At 41.8% G+C, this 25,000-nt stretch overlaps 1 protein-coding gene and 1 long non-coding RNA gene across 3 annotated transcripts in view; one reads left to right on the top strand and one right to left on the bottom strand.

The window, feature by feature from the left end:
• Positions 1-25,000, top strand: part of LOC309512032 — a 76,857-nt gene that overhangs the window by 32,558 nt on the left and 19,299 nt on the right. The gene's annotated exons all lie outside the window — the stretch shown is intronic.
• LOC309511989 (ELKS/Rab6-interacting/CAST family member 1) overlaps positions 1-25,000 on the bottom strand; it is a 41,665-nt gene that overhangs the window by 8,481 nt on the left and 8,184 nt on the right. The window contains exons 4-12 of one of the 2 annotated variants that reach the window (XM_082187393.1): positions 23,829-23,996; positions 20,950-21,117; positions 14,669-14,806; positions 14,284-14,370; positions 9,692-9,885; positions 8,586-8,667; positions 7,899-8,059; positions 3,704-3,836; positions 2,074-2,476 (exon numbers count right to left, since the gene is read on the bottom strand). In XM_082187393.1, coding sequence (XP_082043519.1) covers positions 2,324-2,476; positions 3,704-3,836; positions 7,899-8,059; positions 8,586-8,667; positions 9,692-9,885; positions 14,284-14,370; positions 14,669-14,806; positions 20,950-21,117; positions 23,829-23,996 — 1,284 coding nt within the window. In that variant the 3' untranslated portion in view covers positions 2,074-2,323. Of the gene's footprint in view, positions 1-2,073; positions 2,477-3,703; positions 3,837-7,898; positions 8,060-8,585; positions 8,668-9,691; positions 9,886-14,283; positions 14,371-14,668; positions 14,807-20,949; positions 21,118-23,828; positions 23,997-25,000 lie in introns of those variants that run through there. The other variant, XM_082187392.1, reaches the window with a different exon arrangement.

Below are 25,000 nucleotides of genomic sequence, written 5' to 3'. Positions count from 1 at the left end.
TGAGAATCAATTAGAAACCATGGCAACACCTGTTTCTCAATTCCAAGAATTCCAATTTTTTTTTTTTTTACATGACGTCAATTCATCATTCGTATTGAGTTTGAGTGACATGCGATCTGACCAATCAAATTCCACCATTTTTGTGCGACAAAGCAGTCAGAAGAGTTATTGATTAACTTCGGTGGATTTGAACTTTGCTTTAACTGAGGCAATCTGTCACCGCCAAAAAACGGTAGGCCTATTTTATTTTTGTTTGACTGACCAATTTTGAAAGTTGAGACTTTGTTTCATATTAATACCTGCTCGGTCCTGTCTTTCAGCGCGTTGTCAGTGTTTTTCACTGCTTGAGATCATGTTGAGAACAATAACGCCCTATTTGAGGGTATAGGGCGCGATTTCGGATTCAACCACAGTGTTTGAATGGTGGGTACCGTGGGTTCGTTATTATTCATGAAAAACGCAACAACAAAACAGTACAATGGCAAACGCTTATTAAACAGAACGTTTATTAAAAAGAATAAGAATACACAATGTAAGGTTATATTTCAGCACTTTGCGAATGGACAGCGACTCTTAAGTAGCACGAACGCGTTCTCGCGCATTTTGGGAAACGCGCGTGGAATTGCCGCGAGCGTAACCTTGCACATAGAGAACGCTCTAAGAGCTAAGATACATCGTTATCGGGAAACCCGGCCCTGGTCTCCGCACTAGCCTAACTGAGAACTATGTAAGCCGTGTGACCGGCCAACCGGTAAAAAAAGAAAAAAAAAGAAAAAAAAAAATACATTAAAGAACCTATTCCCTCTGATTTTGTTTCATTAATAAAGTTTGACTAATCGCAGCATTCTCGCATTCGTTTAGAGCTCGTGTGAATTGCACGTATAAAATGAAGTTAACGAACAACCTCGTTCCATCAGGAAACGCCACATGAATTTCACTGCGCTTTATGAAGAGTTTTTCTTTTGCGTGAAGAAGCCGTTCGCTGGAGATGTGTTAAAAGATTCATTCATGCACACGAGAGTGCATTCATGATTATTAGGCTACCGGTTGGCTATACCAATCCTTGTTCAAGGCCGGAAAGAGAACTCGATACTGACGCGCATCTTTTCCGTGTGTGCGTGTGTGTGTGTGTAATAGGCAGGACTTTTTACAGCGCGGTCTTATGTCGCGCTTGAATGGTCGAGTGTGATCATCCAACGCTAGTCAACTGGTGACAGAAAATACGGATACTGCGTAATTGCTTCAAAAAAATTTTTCGCGGTGCTGCGGTGGGCAAGTGATGAAACCGGTGTTGCGACTGAACACCGTGTAACACTTACACCGGTAACACCGACTATCGTGCCAAGCCTAGTCTCTGTAGAAACTCAGTGATGGTCCATCAGAAGAGGTGAAGCTCCTCAAACATGTTCTCCAAATGAACATAACAGCAAAGAAGAGAACAGGCTTTTCATGTCATTTTATGAATGACCGGTTTAAGCTCCACACACTCCCAATTTTTTCCGAATAAAATACAAAATAATACAACACAAAAACTGTTGAGCTATAGGCTGCACATCTCTAGTATGATAGTGACAGTACACTCGTCACAGAACACTCATGTGTCGACGGCGGTTCCCATCTTCTCCTCACTGAAGAACGACTGACTCAGTGTTAAACAGATAATGGCTACTTCCCTGAAATTCCTTCTCTCGTTCCCAACTGTTTACAAGTCATCTGTTTGGCCTAGAGACAACATTCCCACCAAACTCGCTCAGACACTGACTCACACACAGTCTAATAGCGTAGTACATTACTGTGTGTGAGTAACCGTTAATGTTGGTTACGGGCAGTGCTTATTAGTAAATATTTATTCAACCTTCGTGAATAATTCAGTGAGGCAATGCTATGATGACTGGACTGAAATGCACTGAAGTGCTCTCAAACGGCGTCCTATCCAGCCATGACTGTGACATTTAAGTGACACATTTGTCCAGAACTCCTCATTATGAATTAAACCTCAAACATGGACAAGAGGTTCAGGAACAGAGACTGTGACGAATCCCACAACACATGCAATCTGAAGAAGCATCAGGAACTCATACAAATACAGGCTATACTGCATGTTCACCATTAGTTTTATGCATTTCATCAATGCATTGTGTTGTGAGCGAGTGGCCAGAAATCTAGCACTCTTTCTCACACTGATCTGATTGGCTGTGGTCCAGCGTATTCATATTTAGTTTGGAATCTTGTCATTAGTGTGACATCTTTCATAAGTTCGTCTGCCCATCCAGTCCTGATGGCTAATGGTGAATGAACTTGGTTTGCTGTCCTCATAGGCGGTTCAAACCCCGAGGCTTGAGGAGTGGTGACGAACAGAGGAAGAGTTTACCCGAGTCTGGAGACGAACAGAGGAAGAGTTTACTCGAGTCTGGAGACGAACAGAGGAAGAGTTTACCCGAGTCTGGAGACGAACAGAGGAAGAGTTTACCCGAGTCTGGAGACGAACAGAGGAAGAGTTTACTGGAGACGACAGCGATGGATGAGTCCAGACACCAGCTAACGTCAGCATTAAAGACTTTTAACATCATTTTAGATATTTGAATACCTTCTGTTTGTGATCCGATGTGAATTCTGATCACCGTATAAGGCAGAAATATGTATACGTGATGCAGAAGACTAGTGCCCAAACCATTACCATAGTAAACATGGTAAATATGACCGCTTGAAGAAATCAGACGAATCATATAGGCTCTCACAATCATGTTTTTATTTAATCTGTCAGTACGTCTCGTCTCTTTATACCGGACTGATATCCATATTTAGCTCCGCATATGTCATAAAATAAAGCAACTCCAGTTTTCCGGGGGCTCTGCTTCTCTGACTGAAATATCCCTGTACTGGGAGAGATGCTGAAGCTCTGAAATATCCCTGTACTGGGAGAGATGCTGAAGATCTGAAATATCCCTGTACTGGGAGAGATGCTGAAGCTCTGAAATATCCCTGTACTGGGAGAGATGCTGAAGATCTGAAATATCCCTGTACTGGGAGAGATGCTGAAGCTCTGAAATATCCCTGTACTGGGAGAGATGCTGAAGCTCTGAAATATCCCTGTACTGGGAGAGATGCTGAAGCTCTGAAATAATATCCCTGTACTGGGAGAGATGCTGAAGCTCTGAAATATCCCTGTACTGGGAGAGATGCTGAAGCTCTGAAATATCCCTGTACTGGGAGAGATGCTGAAGCTCTGAAATACCGCATTTGTAGTTGTAATGTAAGTCAGCTAAGTACGTGTCCTCTTTCTTTTGTGAAATAACGGTAAACAACTTTATTTGTGTGTGACTAATGCGCAATCTTGACACAAGTTAATCTTTATGATCAGTGTATCAGTTTTCACAGTAAACCTGAGGTAAAACATCAGCGCTCGGGTTAAATCTGTAAGTAAACAACACAAACACCAGCAAACGGTCGCTTTCATCAAGTTGGTTTTGCGATCTCGCGAGTTTCCAGTGATTTCTTTCCGTTTTCTGACAAAACTTCCACTTGTTGGTGAAATGAAGTGTGTGTGTGACGCTGTTCCAGAGAGGCGTGTTTCGGGCGGGTTTAAGTGTGTGTTGTCTTATATCCGCTCGTACTGATGATTGACAGGACTGGATGATTAGGAACTTCAGATATATTATTCACTCACACTGAAAGAATGAAAGCACAGGGGGAATGAACTGACCTGCTGTTTGGGGTGATTCATGAACCTCTCCTTCTCTCTCCTCAAGGTCATCACGTCTTCAGGGGTCGACGTGTTCCTGACGGGAGAGAGTTCTCGAAGACCTTGCTCACCGACCGCCAGAAGAGCCTGTTGTCTGATGAGAAGGGGAGGGAGGGGGTTACGGCATACGGTAAATCATTACTTAAATAGAAGCAGACACAAACACGAAACACAGTAAACACACACACACACACACACAGCAGGAGCGTTTCAGTGATAACCCACAATCCCCTGCTCTCTTCCTGTGATCGGAAGAGTTTAGGCTGTATATGTGCACAATCTTACCCAAAAGGTCCAGCAGGGAATCTTAACAAACCACTGCCTAATCATTAGACTTCTCTAAACAAATCCCTCTCTCCCACACACACACACACACACACACACACACACACACACACACACACAGAGAGAGAGAGAGAGAGATCGAGAGAGAGAGAGAGAGAGATTTGACGCAACCGCAACAACTGTAAAAACCATGAACCACTTTTGGTCTGTGATTCTGCAGGTATTGAGCCACTTTTCCTCTGTAGGCTGTTGTTAATATTTGTTTGTATACATTTTGCCATGTATATTCAAGGCATTGTTTTGAGAACCCAATCTCTTTCCCAGCGCACAAATGAGTTCACGTTCTTCATTAGACCAGGTTACTTTTTCTAGGTATCTGGCAACCATTAGCATGAGCGTTAATGAGCAGAAGTGTTCAGGAGAGAGGGGAAGGAGAACAGCACATGTGTGCCGACTTAAAGGAATAGCTCACTTAAAAAAATGTAAATCCTGTCATCCTTTACTTGCCCTCAAATTGTTTCAAACCTGTATGAGTTTCTTTCTTCTGCTGAACACAAAGGAAGATATTTTGAAGAGCGTCAGTAACTGAACAGCTGATGGACCCCATTGACTTCCATAGTAAGAAAGAAATACTGTGGAAATCAATGGCTACTGTTAACTGGTTACCCACATTCTTCAAAATATCTTCCTTTGTGTTCAACAGAAGAAAGAAACTCATACAGGTTTGAAACAACTTGAGGGCGAGTAAATGATGACAGAATCACAGAAATGTTCATTTTTAAGTGAACTATCCCTTTAACGGCAGCTCCTGTCAGTGTCATTCGGTTGGGAGCTACTTAAAGTAGTTTGAATTATACACACCTCATAATCACATAGTTATTTAACTCTAGCCGGTGGAGGCTATTTAGCTTTTCAAACACGCTTATGTCTTTCATGTAAGATAAAAGTAATGTGCAAGTTTAGAGAAGTGATTATCGGCTGGTTCCGATCTGTGGCCGGTCGGTTTTTATGAGACGGAATCTCGTAATTAAAGTAATTCCAACATGCCGAGAATGCCTAGATCAGGGGTTTCAATTAAAGTTCCCAGAGCTCCGGTCTCTATATCTCCTTCCCAGTGGAGCTCCGGAGTCTTTGTTGGAACAGTTATACATTTCCATTCAGGCAGCCGTAGTCCTTTTATAAAATTTACACAAAAGAAAGTTTATATTAAAAGTAAATATTTCTCCCTACTGGATATGAATATAAAAAGGCTAGATCAGATGTTTTAACCAGAGGTGGACAAAGTACACACTCCCTTACTTGAGAGAAAGTACAGACACTGCTGGTCAAATATTACTCCGTTACAAGTAAAAGTTGTAAAGACTGATTTTTAAGAAGTACTTGTTTTTAAAAGTACTTAAGTATCAAAAGTAAAAAAGTAAATGTCAATGCATTGTTTTATTATTGTTCTGTGTAATACTTACAGTACCTTATGCCTCTGAATCTATGCCTGCCTTCATATCAATATCACATGTATTTCTAGAGCACAGTTCCAGTGGGATTGAATGTGAGATTGAATAAGTCACTCAATAACGTCCACAATGGTGTCCGACACCCAAATGGCTGTTCCCTCAAATTGTGCCATATTTAAAGTGTTTTGGCTTTTAGTATGAATATGTTAGCCTTACTGTTATCTATAAGCTATAAGCTAGTGTTACTGTTATCTATAAGCTATAAGCTAGTGTTACTGATATCTATAAGCTAGTGTGCTTCAAAACAAGGACAAAATTCGCATTTAGAAGACCAAACCCAACGTTGAAAATGAAAATCAGCTTGATATCAGAATCCATCGTCAGATTGATGTTAATCTCCAATGTTGGACAGACGTTGTATTGGGGTTGGAAATGAAAATCGTGTTGACGTCAGAAACCAACATCAGTCGAGTCCTGACGTCAACCCGACTTTCACTTCCAACCAGAATACAACCAAAATCATCCCCTGAATGACGTTACTTTCTACTCGAGGACCTTGACAGAAATGTTGTGGAGTAAAAAGTATATTTGTCTTCAGATGTAGTGAAGTTAAAGTAACAAGTTTCAAGAAAAAAATTATACTCAAGTAAATGTGCTTTGTTACTGTCCACCTCTGGTTTTAACAGGCTATTTTACATTTAGACATGTTTGTGTCTGGTACACAGAAGGCCTTGGCACTGAGAAACACACTGGAGGTTCAGGTTTACCTCTTCAGAAAAGTGTGGACCATTTTTATATTTTACTTCAGTACATGATCTAATAATCAGAACTCTCATCATGAGGACAAAACAAAGTTAACAAATAATTTAAAAGTTTTTCTTTCCTTGCCAACTCTAAATAATTTTCCAAATTTAACTTTGTTTATTATGAAATGCTCTTTATATACTGATTAATAATGCTAAACGTATGAAAGACATATCTAAAGACGCCACACATTAACTGAGTCTCCGTCTGGTTTAGTTGAACAGTCAGAGTGATCTGGATGACAGGTAATGTCAGTGTATTAGCTGCAGTTTTGTTTTCTGCAGTATTTAAGTGAAAGTATCTACAGTATTTTACTGTTCACCTGTTTCTGCTTCTGTTGATTAAATAAGCGCGTCGTCTGCAGCTCTTAATGCGGCGCTTTACGTGTTCAGTGAGGGATAGAGAGAAGCAACACGCATTGAGCGGAAATGGCTTGAACGAAGCACTTTTGGCTCCAGATAAAAATATTATAGAGATAGCTCTGAAAGATGATTCCCAGAATCAACCCTGAGGGCCCTATTTTAACGATCTGAAACGCAAGTAACTTTGTGGGCAGGTCTCGGGCGCTGTTGCTATTATACCGGCGGGATAAATGACTCTCCGACGCAAATCTAAAATGTGTTGGTCTGAAGTAGCTTCATTACTCATAGGTGTGGTTTGGGCGTAACGTGAAATAAACCAATCAGAGCGTCATCTCACATTCCCTTTAAGAGCAGGCGCGCTTGTTCCATGGCGGATTGCTATTATAACGGCGAATTTGCCAGACGCACGCCAGGAGCGGTTCACAGCCGAGGAGACCGACGTTCTCGTCAGGGCCGTAAAACACAGAGAAGTGACATTGGGGATGGAGAAACACACCCAAATTAGCTTCGGTTAAACAGGCGTATGATAATTTGGGTAAATGTGTAAGCTAGATTTATGCCTATTTTTCACATCTTCATGGACACAACAATGATTTCCCTCATGTGGAATATTTTTCCTTGTAATAATGTATGATTTTCTAAAAATGTCAACGGCTGCTTCTGTGTGTAGATGAGAGAAGCAAAGTGTGTGTGTGTTGTGCACACGCTACATTATGGCCAAGCATGCGCCCTCAAAATAGCATCTGAACGCGCCACTGACTTTAGACGAGGTTTCTCCTGGTCTGTGACGGAATTGTTTTCTGAAACTGCAAAATAGCACCAGGGAACGTTTGCGCCGGAACACGCCTCCTCTTTTCCCTGAACCGCCCCCGGGAGCGCAAGTTCATTCCCTAATTTACCGACGTGCGTCTGTGGAGGGAAAAGTCCGCTGTGCGTCGGGTGAGAAATAGGAATGATACATGCGTCACTGTACAAAGTCAGTTGTGCTGGGTGTGAGAGAGGGCCCTGAGTGTTTGTGGAGTGAACCGCTCCGTTGTCTGACGCGCTGCTCACTTTAATCTGTAGAAACGGTAAATGCCGCTATTATGTCCCGCGGTCCGCTATTTAAATAACACTGGGCTAGATCATTCCGCCATCTAAACACAGTGAATGACCATGAGGCGCTGCTCATATGAAGAACTCAGACTTTTGGAAGGAAAGGTTACACAGGAACCAGAGGAACATGAACACAGGTCAGAGGTTTCCTACACTCACTTTAACTGCAGGATCTCTGAGAGCTGTTTACTGTGGTCATCTCGTAGCCGGCTCAGCTCAGTGTCATGTTCACACAGAGTATTCTGAGTCGAGGACAGCCGCTGCCTTGTGGCGTCCAGCTCTCTTCTGGTGTTGTCCAGAGCCGCCATCAAATCCTCCAACTACGAGAATGAGATTATATAAACACACAGTTGTTTATCACACAATATCCATGTATATCCTTCATATCTATCTCCAGTATTCCTCATATTTATAGACAAACACACTAAACTGGCACATAAACACTTTTCACATTTTTATTGGAAACACGGAGTGATCAAGATAGGCTGGAAAAGTCTTTGCTATAACTTCACCAAAGGATTATTGGAGCTGCTTTTCCCTTTAAATAAAGGCAAACAAAGCCTAGTTACTGACAGAACTGTTCTTCTGACGAAAGACTGGTCAGTTTTCCCCATTACAGAAGTCCACACACCTGGGAAATGCCATGAAAGCTCTGCTAAAGACCCGGATAAGGAATCCATACTAAGATAGCCTGTCTACAGATATGGAAAATTGTCTTCAATCTACAACTCAATGTACTTGATCTATTCCAAAATAAACTGTGTGTGAATAAATCAGCAATATAAAGCCATGTTCAGTTTCTGAGGAGAGTTGTAATAATCTGTGAGAACTGAGGAGAACTCTCACCTGTGTTTGAGTGTTGGGACTCAGTTCTCCTGCTTGGCCTGCTGGGTTCACACACTGGTTTTGGTTCTTCTCCTTCACTTGTCTGCAACACAACACAGTATATCTCAGGTGTGTATACTGTAGGTGTGTGTATCACATTGTTTGGTTGCCACTGTTGAGGAGTTGAACAAAACTTGAACTGAATTGAGCTGAATTATGAAAGTCTTCTATTTTTCTTCTCACTATTCTTTGGAGCAATGATACCTGATGTTTCTGTCCATTAGTTTTCTTCTTCACAGATAGATGATGATGACAGCATCAACAATACTCAAATATGTTGAAGTCTCCATCTCAATCACTCTAGCGCCACCAACTGTCCAAATTTGCAGTTATGTTTACAAAATTATTTTTCCTTGATTCCTCGGCTCATGACGATTCGACCAGCATTTTGAACTTTCTGAACAATCCGATTTTCACCAAAATTGGCTCAAATCATCTTCAGACCGTGCTGGCAAAATGTTATTAAAAGCTTTTTGATAAACCCAACCATTCTTGAATAATGCCCAAACGACAGATGCACTTTTATGATGGATAGATGCACTTTTATGATGGACAGATGCACTTTTATGATGGATAGATGCACTTTTATGATGGACAGATGCACTTTTATGATGGATAGATGCACTTTTATGATGGATAGATGCACTTTTATGATGGACAGATGCACTTTTATCATGGACAGATGCACTTTTATCATGGATAGATGCACTTTTATCATGGATAGATGCACTTTTATCATGGATAGATGCACTTTTATCATGGATAGATGCACTTTTATGATGGATAGATGCACTTTTATCATGGATAGATGCACTTTTATCATGGATAGATGCACTTTTATGATGGATAGATGCACTTTTATGGACTTCAAAACAGAAACAGCCATTCACTGCCATTATAAAGCTTGGAAGAGCCAGTACATTTTTTAATATAACTCCGATTGTATTCGTCTGAAAGAAGAATGTCATATACACCTAGGATGACTTGAGGGAGAGTAAACCATGGGATAATTTTCATCTTTGGGTGAACTAACCCTTTAAACTCAAGGAGAGATGGTTGTCATGTACCTCTCCAGCTGGAGGATCCTCTTGTCCTGCTCCAGGCGTTCCGACTGAAGCTCCCGCAGAAGAGCCAGCACTCTCTGCACTTCAGCATTACACTTCTCCTCCTGCTCTTTATGACGGACAGCTTCTGCCTGGAGAACCTGCACTCGCTCCGACAGCTCCGGGTTCCAGCGAGCAACACACTCTGCTTCACACACCTTCACCCCAGCCAAACACAACAGAGTCAACAGAGTCTATAGCCCAAATATTCGGAAAACCACTAGATTCAGGAATTTCACTGACTGACATACAAACCACAGATTTATCTGAAAGGTACATTAATTCTATGACTTGTATATGTAAATATAAATATTTACATATTTAATTGCCCATATTTTATTGAAGATGTGTCATAATAGCAACACTATGAATTGAAATTGAATGATTTCACTCAATTAGCCTAAAGGTTTTTAATAAAAAGCAAAGATGATCACATTAATGGAATTTTTAAACAGTAACCCCACGATTTACAGTAAGTGCTAAATTAAAAAATAATATCACTAGAAAAAACCTGCCACTCTGGTCCATCTGTGCCAATTCTGGGTGGTTCATCTTACCCCAAAGGTCTAATTTTATCTTTACACTTCAAAATTAAAAATCACATTTTTACTCCACAAATCTAAAAACATTAATGAGTTCACAAAGCCCTGATCAACAGACACACAACACGTGATATTCAACATGTCACAGATCAATGAATTAGATCAATTAAACTCAAAACTGTTTACACAACATAGTTTTCAACTAAATACAGGATTTATTTAATGTGTTTTGGCTGTTCATTTACACGACACTAGTGTTTTGGGGCCTGAAAACGCAAACTTGCACATTTTTGAAAATGATACTGTTATCGTCTCAGTGTAAACTACAAAAACATGAATTTGTGAAAATGGTGACATCATGTGTGTTACGTCTACAGGCCCGTAGTGTTTCTTTACTCAGTGACATCGCCACCTACTGGCCTGACTGCAGAATACAGTGTTTTTAACCGTTTTCGCGGACCCGTGTGGACGGGGATCATTTTGACAAAGTTGTCGCCTGTACGCAAAAAACACAACTTTTCCGTTTTTAGTACATCGCTGTCGTGTAAACGTGTCAATCGTACAGATGTTGGTATTCAGATAAAATTACAAAATGAACAATAACATAGCCATTCATCAGACGATATTTGTTCCATCTATTACTAATAGAAAAATAAAATCTTACCGTCATGAATGCTTGTTTAGATATTCTATCATAAAGTACAGTTTTAATGTTTGTCCACATAATCTTTACAGCCGCTCCAAAGCTTGTACAAACAGGCACTCAAAATTTTAGATAAAAAACATGTTTCATACCACTACTGTAATATTGTGAAGAAATATAAATTGTTAACTTTTGAAAACTTCATTTTGTTTTCGAATGTCAGTTTAGTGTATAAAATTTTTCATGATTTGGCACCACAGTCACTGAGAATGTTTGTGAAATCGTTTGAAGAGGTAGGACTTAGAACAACGCGAGCCTCCTCCAGAGGAGACTGTTATGTCAACTTTAGGTCCTCTACCTTTGGACAGAATTGCTTCTCTGTGAAAGCTGCAGGGATGTGGAACTCGTTGCCTTTAACTATGCGAGAGATTAGCACCTTGCATCAGTTTAAACTTAACCTGAAGAAGTGGTTGAAAGACGGTCAGATTTGTGATCATTAGCACAAAATTGGTTATTTATGGTATTGTTAAAAATGTAAGAAGGTAAATTTAAAAGGGAACTGTAAATAGTTGTAAATACTGCATGTATTGCAATTGCATGGTTGTTGAGATGATCCTTTTGTATGTGTTTTATCTGTATTTTGTATTGTGAATGGACTCATTAGTGGGAATGCGCATTGTCCACTGTATTAACCTGCTGTCACTTTGCCTCTGTCCAGGGACTACAGATGAAAATTAGCTTGTAGCTATTTCTGGTCTGTGCAACACATTTGTTGTGCAATGTCCCTGTCAAATAAACAAATAAATAAATAAATAAATAAATAATCAAAAATGATGCTATGATTTATGAGTGGGTTGCGTATCATATCTATAAATAAAGGCTTTAGATGTAGAACAAACATCGACACTGATTAAAATTTAACCAATCAAAATCATACTATATGTTTTTGCCTATAGTGAATTTCTATTTTCGTAGTTTGAACATGATGTTACTCATAACTGCAACAAAGCAATAAATCCCATCCAGTAAATATGCAGAGGCCTGTGGGCTATATGCCACTATTATCATTGGCTTCTGTTGATCAGCGCACCGATACTGTTATTAGCGCTGTAAAGTCTCAGGATGTTTATGAATGCTCCTCTTGTGAAACCACCACTACATGTGGCACCATGACAGAAAGCAGGAAGGTATAATTATCCTAGATTGATGTCTGTTTACTCAAGAGAATATAAAAGAAACATTCTCATAAACTTTGATTGCCTCGACATGATGAACAGAAAGGGATAACGGGAGATGAGGACATATCTAGTCTCTCTCTTTTTCAGAGACTATTGGAGTACAGTTTTGCTGAAGGAGATATGAAGTTCCCCCGGGGACTGAGACACTGAGGGGTCACTGAGAGTGAATCGCACCGCTGACGGTGTTAATTAATTGCACGTTTGTTTTATAACCCAATTCGCAAAAGTAATTATGCAAATTAGGCCCACAAATTTGGTGTGGAACTAAGAAGCACCAACGATTTGGCCATCTAAAACTCTGCCATTTTTGCAGAAAGAGAAAGGAACAGAAGCTCTTAAATTAATATCTGATAATATCTTGGATATAAGGCAGATTGATATGCTTCAATGAAATGAATGTACTATATTTTATTTTGATAATGTTTTTTATTTAATATTTTGTATTTTTAAGGGAGTTTTTATACTGAATTATATTTACGCTGTATTTCTAATCCATTTATTCACTTTTTGAGCATAGACCTGAAAATTTCATTTCCAACTTAAACTGTGGTGAATCTTTAAAATCGTGAACGCTTTAAAGCACAGACTTCAGTTTGATCTCTTTTCAAAGACGACACATGGTAGATTATTGCTGAAGTAAAAATTTTTTTTTTAAGTGAACTTATCAGAATTTCACGTGTATTGTTATGAAAAATGCACAAAAATACTATTTTAAATTTTTATGAAATATATATTTTCAAAATCACGTTTTTCTCTAAAACTGCTAGAAAATCAAAGGCATAAATCTAACAAATTGTGTTGCAAATGTGAGCCTGATTTCTCAGATTGTGTTCGGCTGCAGTACCAAACACTTCCACTAGAGGAAATTCGTCTCCATTCATTTCTAATGCGCTCATTTTTGACCGTGAGAAACACAAGTGTGACTTTCTTTTCAGAACTATTTAACCTGTTCGAATCATGTCCATGATTTTTCTTTTTGTGTGTGTGTGTGTGTGTGTGTTCACACAGCAAGTGCTAAAGCCTTTACCAAGTTTCGTACCATTCCAATGAAGTAAAAAATGTGAAAAAAAAAAAAAAAAACATACAAATTTTCGCGCACCAGAGACTGGATAAGTTTTTCCTCTGATTTTTCCACGTACTGACGACATCATTGTCAAAACGATCCCCATTCACACGGATCCACGTAAATGACTACAAACGCTGTATTTTGCTGCCAGGCCACTAGATGGCGATGAAACACTATAGACTGAACACGTAATACACGTGCATGACGTAATCATCTTTCCGTCATCAGACCGTTTTCAAAACCTTGTGCTTTCAGGCTTCCAAAACACCGTTGTCATGTAAACGAAAGGCCAAAACGCATAAAAAGTTGTATGAGTTTAGCTGAAACGGTGTCGTGTAAACAGACCCTTAGACTAACGTGCATGCAGTAATCCCATTGGCTGGTGTTTCACCGTTGTTTTGGTTTCATCAAATCACTCCGTCTAAACGCATATGGCATGATTAAAACTAATGAGCCACAGTTGGCCAGGCATTAGTGAGTGCTTGACTATACAAGCAACCAGAAGGAAGATGTGAGCCAAAAGAGTCATCATTGACTTAAAGCAACTATATGCAGATTTATTTTACCTTATTTTAATACTGTGAAGCTGCTTTGATACAATCTGTATTGTGAAAAGCGCTATACAAATAAACTTGACTTGACTTGACTTGAAATATCAATTTCAGGATCATTCTGATGATACACTGACTCCTAATAAGGAGAATAGCTTGAATGTCTCTCACTCCTTTCCTTTTTTACTTCTCTAGGTTTCATTTACAGGGTTTCTGATTATGTTCACCTGTGTCTTGTTTAGTTGTACTTCTAGCCCTGTGTTTCAGCGCCTCTCTCTCTCTACACGACCAACAACATTACAACCTGAGCCATCGTGCGACTTTACTGGATTGCAGGGTTTTGGACTGAAGTTCGGTGAGCAAAATTGATGCAACTCTTTAGTCTCATCTCATCATAATTCCAAACAAAACCCGAACAACATGTTTGCTGTGTGTCCAACCCAGACATTCATAAATCTGCAGATAAAGCTGTGGTGACCCAGACCAGGGTTCCCTCTGATAGTTCTCCTCACGTACCTCTTTGTCTGAGAGACGCTCTTGTAGGGAGGCGAGTTTGCTTTTCAGTTCCTTATTTTCATTCTTATGCATTTCTGCCTCTTCTATCTGTCACAGAAGATAAAGTAGTGGTTAGTCATTTGCATACAGTAAATATTGTTTTGTTTTTTTGGGTCCACTTCTAGAACAAAGATGGAGCTTCAGTGCAGGGCAAATTTTATTTTCTTCAAACATCTCTGGGCAGGGGTGTCCAATCCGTCTCCTGGAGAGACAAACGTTAGCTCCAGCTTAATTAAACTCTACTGGAACAGCTAATCCTTCAGGATCTTCAGGTTTGTGGGAGATCTACTCTTCAGGTAAGTGTGTAAGTGTGTAAGTGTGTGTGTTTGGAGCAGAATACGAGCACCGTCTCCGAGAGAGCCTCCTCCAGTGTGATGAGAGCGGTGTCGGTGTTGCTGGAGTCGTTCTGCAGAGACGTCATTCTGTTCCCCAGACTCTCCAGCTGTTTCTCCCGGTCCTTCAACTGCTCCTGCAGGTTCTCAGACTGAGAGACACAGAGGTAATCACTGTTAACACTTCATTAGTCTAGTCATTCTGAGGAGAAATACTTCACATGAACCTTGCATGGGCCGGATTAAAAAAATAAATACAACTACTTCTACTAATAATAATGCATTTCCAGGAATTGGTTACATCACTTCAGTTAGAGCTGCAGTTTGTACAGTGATGTGAATAAGTATGGACACCCATGCTAAAGTTGCCTAAAAAGAGGAATAAAAAAATCATCTTTTGGAAATTGATCTTAATGCCTTAATTTAGAAAATGAGAAAAATCCAACCTTTAAGGACACCAATTTTCTTTGTGAATGAATAATGTATCGTAAATAAATAAATGTTCTTCCTTAAAATACAGCTTTAAAGGCCAGTTACTTCATGGATCCAGGATACTATGCATCCGGATAAAGTTCCCTTGGCCTTTGGAATAAAAATAGCCCCACATCATCACATAGCCTTCACCATACCTAGAGATTGGCATGGGGTACTTTTCATAAGATCATCTCTCAATGCAAATCAAACCAGCTATTAGGCTAGCTGAAATAAAACCATGCCAATCTCTAGGTATGGTGAAGGCTATGTGATGATGTGGGGCTATTTTAATTCCAAAGGCCAAGGGAACTTTATCAGGATGCATAGTATCTTGGATCCATGAAATAACTGGCCTTTAAAAATAAAAATCTGCCTGCCTCTATGGGAATTTAACATAGGGGTGTCCAGACTTATGCACCCTGTATTTTAAGGAAGAACATTTATTTATTTACGATACATTATTCATTCACAAAGAAAATTGGTGTCCTTAAAGGTTGGATTTTTCCTCATTTTTTAAATTAAGGCATTAAGATCAATTTCCAAAAGATGATTTTTTATTCCTCTTTTTAGGCAACTTTAACATGGGTGTCCATACTTATTCACATCACTGTATGTTTCTGCAACTAATGTTTTACTCACTTGATATATTTATATATTTAACCCTCTGGTGCTCTTCACGTGTCGGTCAAAAATGACTGACTTTTTTTTTATTTCAAAGAAATGAATGTACTATATATATATTTTTGATAATGTTTTTTTATTTAATATTTTGTATTTTTAGGGATTTTATTGTACTAAATTATATTTACGCTGTATTTATAATAAATGTATTACCTTCTGAGCATAGACCTGAAAATTAAATTGAAGTAATTAAATTACACTGGTAAATCTTGAATGCTTTAAAGGACAGACTTCAGTTTGATCTCTTTTCAAAGACGACACTTGGCAGATTATTGCTGAAGTGAAAAAGTAAAAAAAAAAAATTGTTACAGAAGTTTACGTTTATTGTTATGAAAAATGCACAAAAATACTATTTTAAATTTCAGTAAGATTGTGTTCGGCTGCAGTGCCAAACACTTCCACTAGATGAAATACGTCTCCCGTTCATTTCCAATGCGCTCATTGTTGACCGCGAGGAGCACAAGTGGGACTATTTTTCAGGACCATTAAACCTGTTCGAATCATGTCCATTATATATATATTTTGTGTGTTCATGCACAACAAAAGCCTTCTCAGCCTCTCCAAAACACCTGTTTTTCTCAATTAAAGCACTTTGCTTAACCTAGAACAACAACCTTGGTATGTGCTTTGAATATGATTGATTTACACTTCAGAAAAGTAATATTAGGTGTGGGATCTTTTGAATTTGGATTTAACTAAACTTAATTTGCTGTGCTTATCCAGTTGATTTGTGCAATGTCTTTGAAATGACAAAATAAGCAAAAACTTATCTCAACTAACTTATTTGAGTTAGTAAAACTCGAAAAAGCCCATGCAAAAAATAAAATAATGAGCTGATATTTGATTTGCAGTGGATTGGGAGATAAAGAGTGAAAGAGGTGCTCTTGCTTAGAAAGCGTTTCTCTAACACCATGATAAGTTTACAGCTCTGTGTATCGTGTATTCAGATTAACTTCAAGTTTCTGATCTATGTGTGTCCATTGCAAACTGTCTCTAGGCAAGATATGCTCCAGATTTCCATGTGAATTTGGTTGTAATTGAGAGCATCTGTGGGACTGTGAGAGAATCACTACACTGGTGTGTGTTTAAACAAGACTCTCTCTGTGGGGCTCTTAACTCAGAACATTTGTGTTCTAAACTGAGAGAGTTTGGCTCCAATTACGTATGCAGATACACCACTGAAACAGCCACAGGAGTCTAGATTATGACCGGTCTAAGCCGCCTCAATTTGTACCACATCCTCACAAGTCACATTCACAAGTTTGAAGCATTATTGAGATGGAAATGTAGATTTAGTCTTCATACTTGCTGTCAGAAATGTCACAGTATCATATCTGTGACATGTCTTGTCACCAACATGAATGAGGTGAATATATGGAGGACATGTCTGTGCAGGATTGTCAATTCAGGTCATTCATCAACAGTTTGTCAGCAGTTGTGGGCGGGGTCTGTGCTAATAGGGAGGAGTTTGTCAGCAGTTGTGGGAGGGGTCTATGCTAAAAGGGAGGAGTTTGTCAGCAGTTGTGTGAGGGGTCTGTGCTAATAGGGAGGAGTTTGTCAGCAGTTGTGGGCGGGGTCTGTGCTAATAGGGAGGAGTTTGTTTATAAGCAGTTGTGGGAGGGTCTGTGCTAATAGGGAGGAGTTTGTCAGCCGTTGTGGGAGGGATCTGTGCTAATAGAGAGGAGTTGGTCAGCAGTTGTGGGAGGGGTCTGTGCCAATAGAGAGGAGTTGGTCAGCAGTTGTGGGAGGGGTCTGTGCCAATAGAGAGGAGTTTATAAGCAGTTGTGGGAGGGGTCTGTGCCAATAGAGAGGAGTTTGTCAGCCATTGTGGGCGGGGTCTGTGCTAATAGAGAGGAGTTTGTCAGCAGTTGTGGGAGGGGTCTGTGCTAATAGGGAGGAGTTTGTCAGCAGTTGTGGGCGGGGTCTGTGCTAATAGGGAGGAGTTTGTCAGCAGTTGTGGGCGGGGTCTGTGCTAATAGGGAGGAGTTTGTCAGCAGTTGTGGGAGGGGTCTGTGCTAATAGGGAGGAGTTTGTCAGCAGTTGTGGGAGGGGTCTGTGCTAATAGGGAGGAGTTTGTCAGCAGTTGTGGGAGGGGTCTGTGCTAATAGGGAGGAGATTGTCAGCAGTTGTGGGCGGGGTCTGTGCTAATAGGGAGGAGTTTGTCAGCAGTTGTGGGCGGGGTCTGTGCTAATAGGGAGGAGTTTGTCAGCAGTTGTGGGAGGGGTCTGTGCTAATAGGGAGGAGTTTGTCAGCCGTTGTGGGAGGGGTCTGTGCTAATAGGGAGGAGTTTGTCAGCAGTTGTGGGAGGGGTCTGTGCTAATAGGGAGGAGTTTGTCAGCAGTTGTGGGCGGGGTCTGTGCTAATAGGGAGGAGTTTGTCAGCAGTTGTGGGCGGGGTCTGTGCTAATAGGGAGGAGTTTGTCAGCAGTTGTGGGAGGGGTCTGTGCTAATAGGGAGGAGTTTGTCAGCAGTTGTGGGCGGGGTCTGTGCTAATAGGGAGGAGTTTGTCAGCAGTTGTGGGAGGGGGCTGTGCTAAAAGGGAGGAGTTTGTCAGCAGTTGTGGGAGGGGTCTGTGCTAATAGGGAGGAGTTTGTCAGCAGTTGTGGGAGAGGTCTGTGCTAATAGGCAGGAGTTTGTCAGCAGTTGTGGGAGGGGTCTGTGCTAATAGGGAGGAGTTTGTCAGCAGTTGTGGGAGGGGTCTGTGCTAATAGGGAGGAGTTTGTCAGCAGTTGTGGGCGGAGTCTGTGCTAATAGGGAGGAGTTTGTCAGCAGTTGTGGGAGGGGTCTGTGCTAATAGGGAGGAGTTTGTCAGCAGTTGTGGGAGGGGTCTGTGCTAATAGGGAGGAGTTTGTTTATCAGCAGTTATGGGAGGGGTCTGTGCTAATAGGGAAGAGTTTGTCAGCAGTTGTGGGCGGGGTCTGTGCTAATAGGGAGGAGTTTGTTTATAAGCAGTTGTGGGAGGGTCTGTGCTAATAGGGAGGAGTTTGTCAGCCGTTGTGGGAGGGATCTGTGCTAATAGAGAGGAGTTGGTCAGCAGTTGTGGGAGGGGTCTGTGCCAATAGAGAGGAGTTGGTCAGCAGTTGTGGGAGGGGTCTGTGCCAATAGAGAGGAGTTTGTCAGCCGTTGTGGGCGGGGTCTGTGCTAATAGGGAGGAGTTTGTCAGCAGTTGTGGGTGGGGTCTGTGCTAATAGGGAGGAGTTTGTCAGCAGTTGTGGGCGGGGTCTTTGCTAATAGGGAGGAGTTTGTCAGCAGTTGTGGGAGGGGTCTGTGCTAATAGGGAGGAGTTTGTCAGCAGTTGTGGGAGGGGTCTGTGCTAATAGGGAGGGGTTTGTCAGCAGTTGTGGGCGGGGTCTGTGCTAATAGGGAGGAGTTTGTCAGCAGTTGTGGGCGGGGTCTGTGCTAATAGGGAGGAGTTTGTCAGCAGTTGTGGGAGGGGTCTGTGCTAAAAGGGAGGAGTTTGTCAGCAGTTGTGGGAGGGGTCTGTGCCAATAGAGAGGAGTTTGTCAGCCGTTGTGGACGGGGTCTGTGCTAATAGAGAGGAGTTTGTCAGCGGTTGTGGGAGGGGTCTGTGCTAATAGGGAGGAGTTTGTCAGCGGTTGTGGGCGGGGTCTGTGCTAATAGGGAGGAGTTTGTCAGCAGTTGTGGGCGGGGTCTGTGCTAATAGGGAGGAGTTTGTCAGCAGTTGTGGGAGGGGTCTGTGCTAATAGGGAGGAGTTTGTCAGCCGTTGTGGGAGGGGTCTGTGCTAATAGGGAGGAGTTTGTCAGCAGTTGTGGGAGGGGTCTGTGCTAATAGGGAGGAGTTTGTCAGCAGTTGTGGGAGGGGTCTGTGCTAAAAGGGAGGAGTTTGTCAGCAGTTGTGGGAGGGGTCTGTGCTAATAGGGAGGAGTTTGTCAGCAGTTGTGGGAGGGGTCTGTGCTAATAGGGAGGAGATTGTCAGCAGTTGTGGGCGGAGTCTGTGCTAATAGGGAGGAGTTTGTCAGCAGTTGTGGGAGGGGTCTGTGCTAATAGGGAGGAGTTTGTCAGCTGTTGTGGGAGGGGTATGTGCTAATAGAGAGGAGTTTGTCAGCCGTTGTGGGCGGGGTCTGTGCTAATAGGGAGGAGTTTGTCAGCAGTTGTGGGAGGGGTCTGTGCCAATAGAGAGGAGTTTGTCAGCCATTGTGGGCGGGGTCTGTGCTAATAGAGAGGAGTTTGTCAGCAGTTGTGGGAGGGGTCTGTGCTAATAGGGAGGAGTTTGTCAGCAGTTGTGGGAGGGGTCTTTGCCAAAAGAGAGGAGTTTGTCAGCCATTGTGGGCGGGGTCTGTGCTAATAGGGAGGAGTTTGTCAGCAGTTGTGGGCGGGGTCTGTGCTAATAGGGAGGAGTTTGTTTGTCAGCAGTTGTGGGAGGGGGCTGTGCTAATAGGGAGGAGTTTGTCAGCAGTTGTGGGAGGGGTCTGTGCTAATAGGGAGGGCTTTGTCAGCAGTTGTGGGAGGGGTCTGTGCCAATAGAGAGGAGTTTGTCAGCCATTGTGGGCGGGGTCTGTGCTAATAGAGAGGAGTTTGTCAGCAGTTGTGGGAGGGGTCTGTGCTAATAGGGAGGAGTTTGTCAGCAGTTGTGGGAGGGGTCTTTGCCAAAAGAGAGGAGTTTGTCAGCCATTGTGGGTGGGGTCTGTGCTAATAGGGAGGAGTTTGTCAGCAGTTGTGGGAGGGGGCTGTGCTAATAGGGAGGAGTTTGTCAGCAGTTGTGGGTGGGGTCTGTGCTAATAGGGAGGAGTTTGTCAGCAGTTGTGGGCGGGGTCTGTGCTAATAGGGAGGAGTTTGTTTGTCAGCAGTTGTGGGCGGGGTCTGTGCTAATAGGGAGGAGTTTGTCAGCAGTTGTGGGAGGGGTCTGTGCTTATAGGGAGGGCTTTGTCAGCAGTTGTGGGCGGGGCCTAAACAAATGTGACGTCACATTGCATAGAAACTGCAAACAGCTTATTTTGAGATACTGCTAATGATTTATGGGGTTTAAAAAAAGAGGAGTGGGTGGAAACATTTGCCAACAGCTGTATAGTATGTGGCTTTTACACACTTTGGTTCCTGTCTTGGTACAGTACTGTTGAATGAAGCATCAGTATGTAAAACTGCTGATCATCTGAATTGCTTTTCAAACATGTCTTGTGTACCTTTTTCTGCAAGATGTGGATCTTCTTCTCCTTGACGTCCAGCATGTCCTTCAGGTCACAGATCTCACTGTTCAGAGTTCCCTTCTCTTCTATGAGGTCCTGGATCTGTTTGCTCTTTCTGTTGAGGAACGACTCTCTCTCCTCCAGACGCGCACGCAGAGTGTCCACCTTCAGGAGCAAAGGCAATCCTCAAACATGGCTTTCATCTGTGGGCTTTTTGCTGCTTCTTTATTTGTCACTATTTTATAAAAGTCAACAGGAAATCATGGGCAGTTAAAGATGTGCAAGTGGACAGAGACACAAAACTAACCAGATTCAAACCCAAATCTCCCACATCAGCACAACTTTGGGTTACACTTCATTTCGATAGTCCACTTTAGACATTCTACTAACTAGAAGTAACATTTCAACTACATGTTAACTAACTCTCATTAGTGTATTAGTAGACTATAGCAGACAGTCTACTAATACACTAATGAGAGTTAGTGAACATGTAGTTGGTTAGGTTAGGGTTAGGTGTTAGTGTTCGGGTTAGTAGAATAAGTTGACTTGTAGTTGTCAAGTTACTTATAGTCAGTAGAATATCTAAAGTGGACTATCGTAATAAAGTGTTAGCAGATATGAAGCAGACAGTCTACTGATACTCTAATGAGTGTTAGTTTACATGTAGCTGCAAAGTTACTTATAGTTAGCAGAATGTCTAAAGTGGACTATCGAAATAAAGGGCCCTATTTTAACGATCTGAAACGCAAGTATCAAGCGCGAAACGCAAGTAACTTTGTGGGCGGGTCTCGGGCGCTGTTGCTATTATACCGGCGGGATAAATGACTCTTGCGCCCGACGCAAATCTAAAATGTGTTGGTCTGAAGTAGCTTCATTATTCATAGGTGTGGTTTGGGCGTAACGTGAAATAAACTAATCAGAGCGTCATCTCACATTCCCTTTAAGAGCAGGATATTGCTATTATAACGGCGGATTTGCCAGACGCGCGCCAGGAGCGGTTCACAGCCGAGGAGACCGACGTTCTCGTCAGTAAAACACAGAGAAGTGACATTGGGGATGGAGAAACAAACACAAATTAGCTTCGGTTAAACAGGCGTATAATAACTTGGGTAAATGTGTAAGCTAGATTTATGCCTATTTTTTCACATCTTCATGGACACAACAATGATTTCCCTCATGTGGAATATTTTTCCTTGTAATTATGTATGGTTTGCACAACTGCGTCTGTGTGTAGATGAGAGAAGCAAAGTGTATGTGCGTAGTGCACACGCTACACTATGGCCAAGCATGCGCCCTTAAAATAGCATCTGAATAACACCACTGACTTTAGACTGGGTTTCTCCTGGTCAGTGGCGGAATTGTTTTCTGAAACTGCAAAATAGCACCAGGGAACGTTTGCGCCGGAACACGCCTCCTCTTTTCGCTGAACCGCCCCTGGGAGCGCAAGTTCATTCCCTAATTTACAGACGTGCGTCTGTGGAGGGAAAAGTCCGCTGTGCGTCGGGTGAGAAATAGGAATGAGACATGCGTCGCTGTTCAAAGTCAATTGCGCTGGGTGCGAGATAGGGTCCCAGGTGTTACCCAACACTGGAGCAACACTAACCCTCTTCTTTTGAAAGTTAATACAACAACAACAAAAACACCATCTAACTTTCTCGTTTCCAGTTCTGTGAAGTTTGTCAAATAAGAACAGCGATATAGTTATGTTATTCTCTATCATTTAAAGTTCCCTTATTATGTATTTTTGGGGATATGACCTTTCATGCAGTGTGTAATAGAGCTGTTCGTGAATGTTAAAGGTCTGCAAAGATAAAAGAGCATGAAAATGTTTTGTCTCCTAAAAGAAAGAATCCATTCTGAACTGAAACGAGTCGTCAGTAATTCAGTCTCTCTTCCTGCCGATCCTGCGTAGGTTTGTAGCTAATTAGCATAATGCCCGCCTCTGGTGTTGATTGGCTGAACAGCGTCTCTTAGCTCCGCCCTAAAACACTGTAGTTTATCTGAGACTGGAAGAGTTTGGTTCGTGTTGTTCAGATATGATAATGAGTGTTTGTTTTCTGACCAATCACAGCAGAGCATCTCTCAGAGAGGCGGGGCTTAGGGAGACTGAATCTTTGATGGAAGCGTTTCAGACACTGAGAGGAAAGAGCTGATGCTGCAGTGGAGATTATGAGGACATTACAGTGTTTTTGATCATGGATGAATGTGAATCTATTGTAGGAGACGCCAAAACAACATTAGCAGCCTTTAAAATAACGGCACTTTAAGATGTTTCCTGGCTATTTTATAATCAAAATAGACACCTATTCAAGTCTGATAAATATGCAGGTTACAGCATTTCAGACTATTAAAAATGCAGTGAGATGTGAGAACTGAGGATCAGGTTACTCTTCACCTGAGAGGTTCACCGTTCCATTGTGAAAAACAAAACACACCAGAAAACACATATTTAGTGTCCAGTGAATAAATATTATATTTCATATGAGCTGTAGAGATGGCATGCAGCCAAAGCAGGGCAAGCTGAAGATTCTTAAAGCAAAATAACACGGTAACATCGCAGTGAAATGCGTGAGGTGTGTGTGAGTGTGTGAGGTGTGTGTGAGGTGTGTGTGAGGTGTGTGTGAGGTGTGTGTGAGGTGTGTGAGGTGTGTGTGAGGTGTGTGAGGTGTGTGTGAGGTGTGTGTGAGGTTTGTGAGGTGTGTCTGAGGTGTGTGAGGTGTGTTTGAGGTGTGTGAGGTGTGTGTGAGGTGTGTGTGAGGTGTGTGTGAGGTGTATGAGGTGTGTGTGAGGTGTGTGAGGTGCGTGAGGTGTGTGTGAGGTGTGTGAGGTGTGTGTGAGGTGTGTGTGTGTGAGAGGTGTGTGTGATTTGGGCTGACCTCGGTCTGAAAGACACAAGCTCTGTGTTCTTTGGCTGTCAGAGATTCCTTCAGGACCTCGATGTGCTGTCTGCAGTCTGCGTTCTGATTGGTCAGCGCATCGAGCTTCGTTTGCAGAGTCGCCGAATCAGAATCTTTCTTTACTACTTCCTGTTTCAGCAGATCAATCTGAGACATCGAGACAGATAAACACAGACAACAGACGAGTGCAACGATCAGATGAAAACAATATAGAATCACGATAAACATTTAACCTTGTGCATCAGTTAAACAGTTAAACACAAAGACAGTTAAACACAGTTAAACACAGTTAATCACAGTTAAACAGTCAAACACAGTCAAACACAGTTAATCACAGTCAAACACAGTCAAACACAGTCAAACACAGTTAATCACAGTCAAACACAGTCAAACACAGTCAAACACAGTCAGACAAAGTCAAACACAGTCAAACACAGTTAAACACAGTCAATCACAGTCAGACACAGTCAGACACAGTCGAACACAGTCGAACACAGTCAAACAGTCAAACACAGTCAGACACAGTCAAACACAGTCAGACACAGTCAAACACAGTCAATCACAGTCAAACACAGTTAAACACAGTCAACCACAGTCAGACACAGTCAAACACAGTCAGACACAGTCAAACACAGTCAATCACAGTCAAACACAGTTAAACACAGTCAAACACAGTCAGACACAGTCGAACACAGTCAAACACAGTTAAACACAGTCAAACACAGTCAGACAGTCAAACACAGTCAATCACAGTCAGACACAGTCGAACACAGTCAAACACAGTCAGACACAGTCAGACACAGTCAATCACAGTCAGACACAGTCAAACACAGTCAAACACAGTCAGACACAGTCAGACACAGTCAAACACAGTCAGACACAGTCAAACACAGTTAAACACAGTCAGACACAGTCAAACACAGTCAAACAGTCAAACACAGTTAAACACAGTCAGACACAGTCAAACACAGCCAAACAGTCAAACACAGTTAAACACAGTCAAACACAGTTAAACACAGTCAAACACAGTCAAACACAGTAAGACACAGTTAAACACAGTCAAACACAGTTACACACAGTTAAACACAGTCAAACACAGTTAAACACAGTCAGACACAGTCAGACACAGTTAAACAGTCAAACACAGTTAA

The sequence above is a fragment of the Leuciscus leuciscus genome (genome assembly GCF_965113295.1).
Source record: "Leuciscus leuciscus genome assembly, chromosome: 13".
Classification (NCBI taxonomy): domain Eukaryota; kingdom Metazoa; phylum Chordata; class Actinopteri; order Cypriniformes; family Leuciscidae; genus Leuciscus; species Leuciscus leuciscus.
This window is presented reverse-complemented; position numbering and strand designations above follow the sequence as displayed.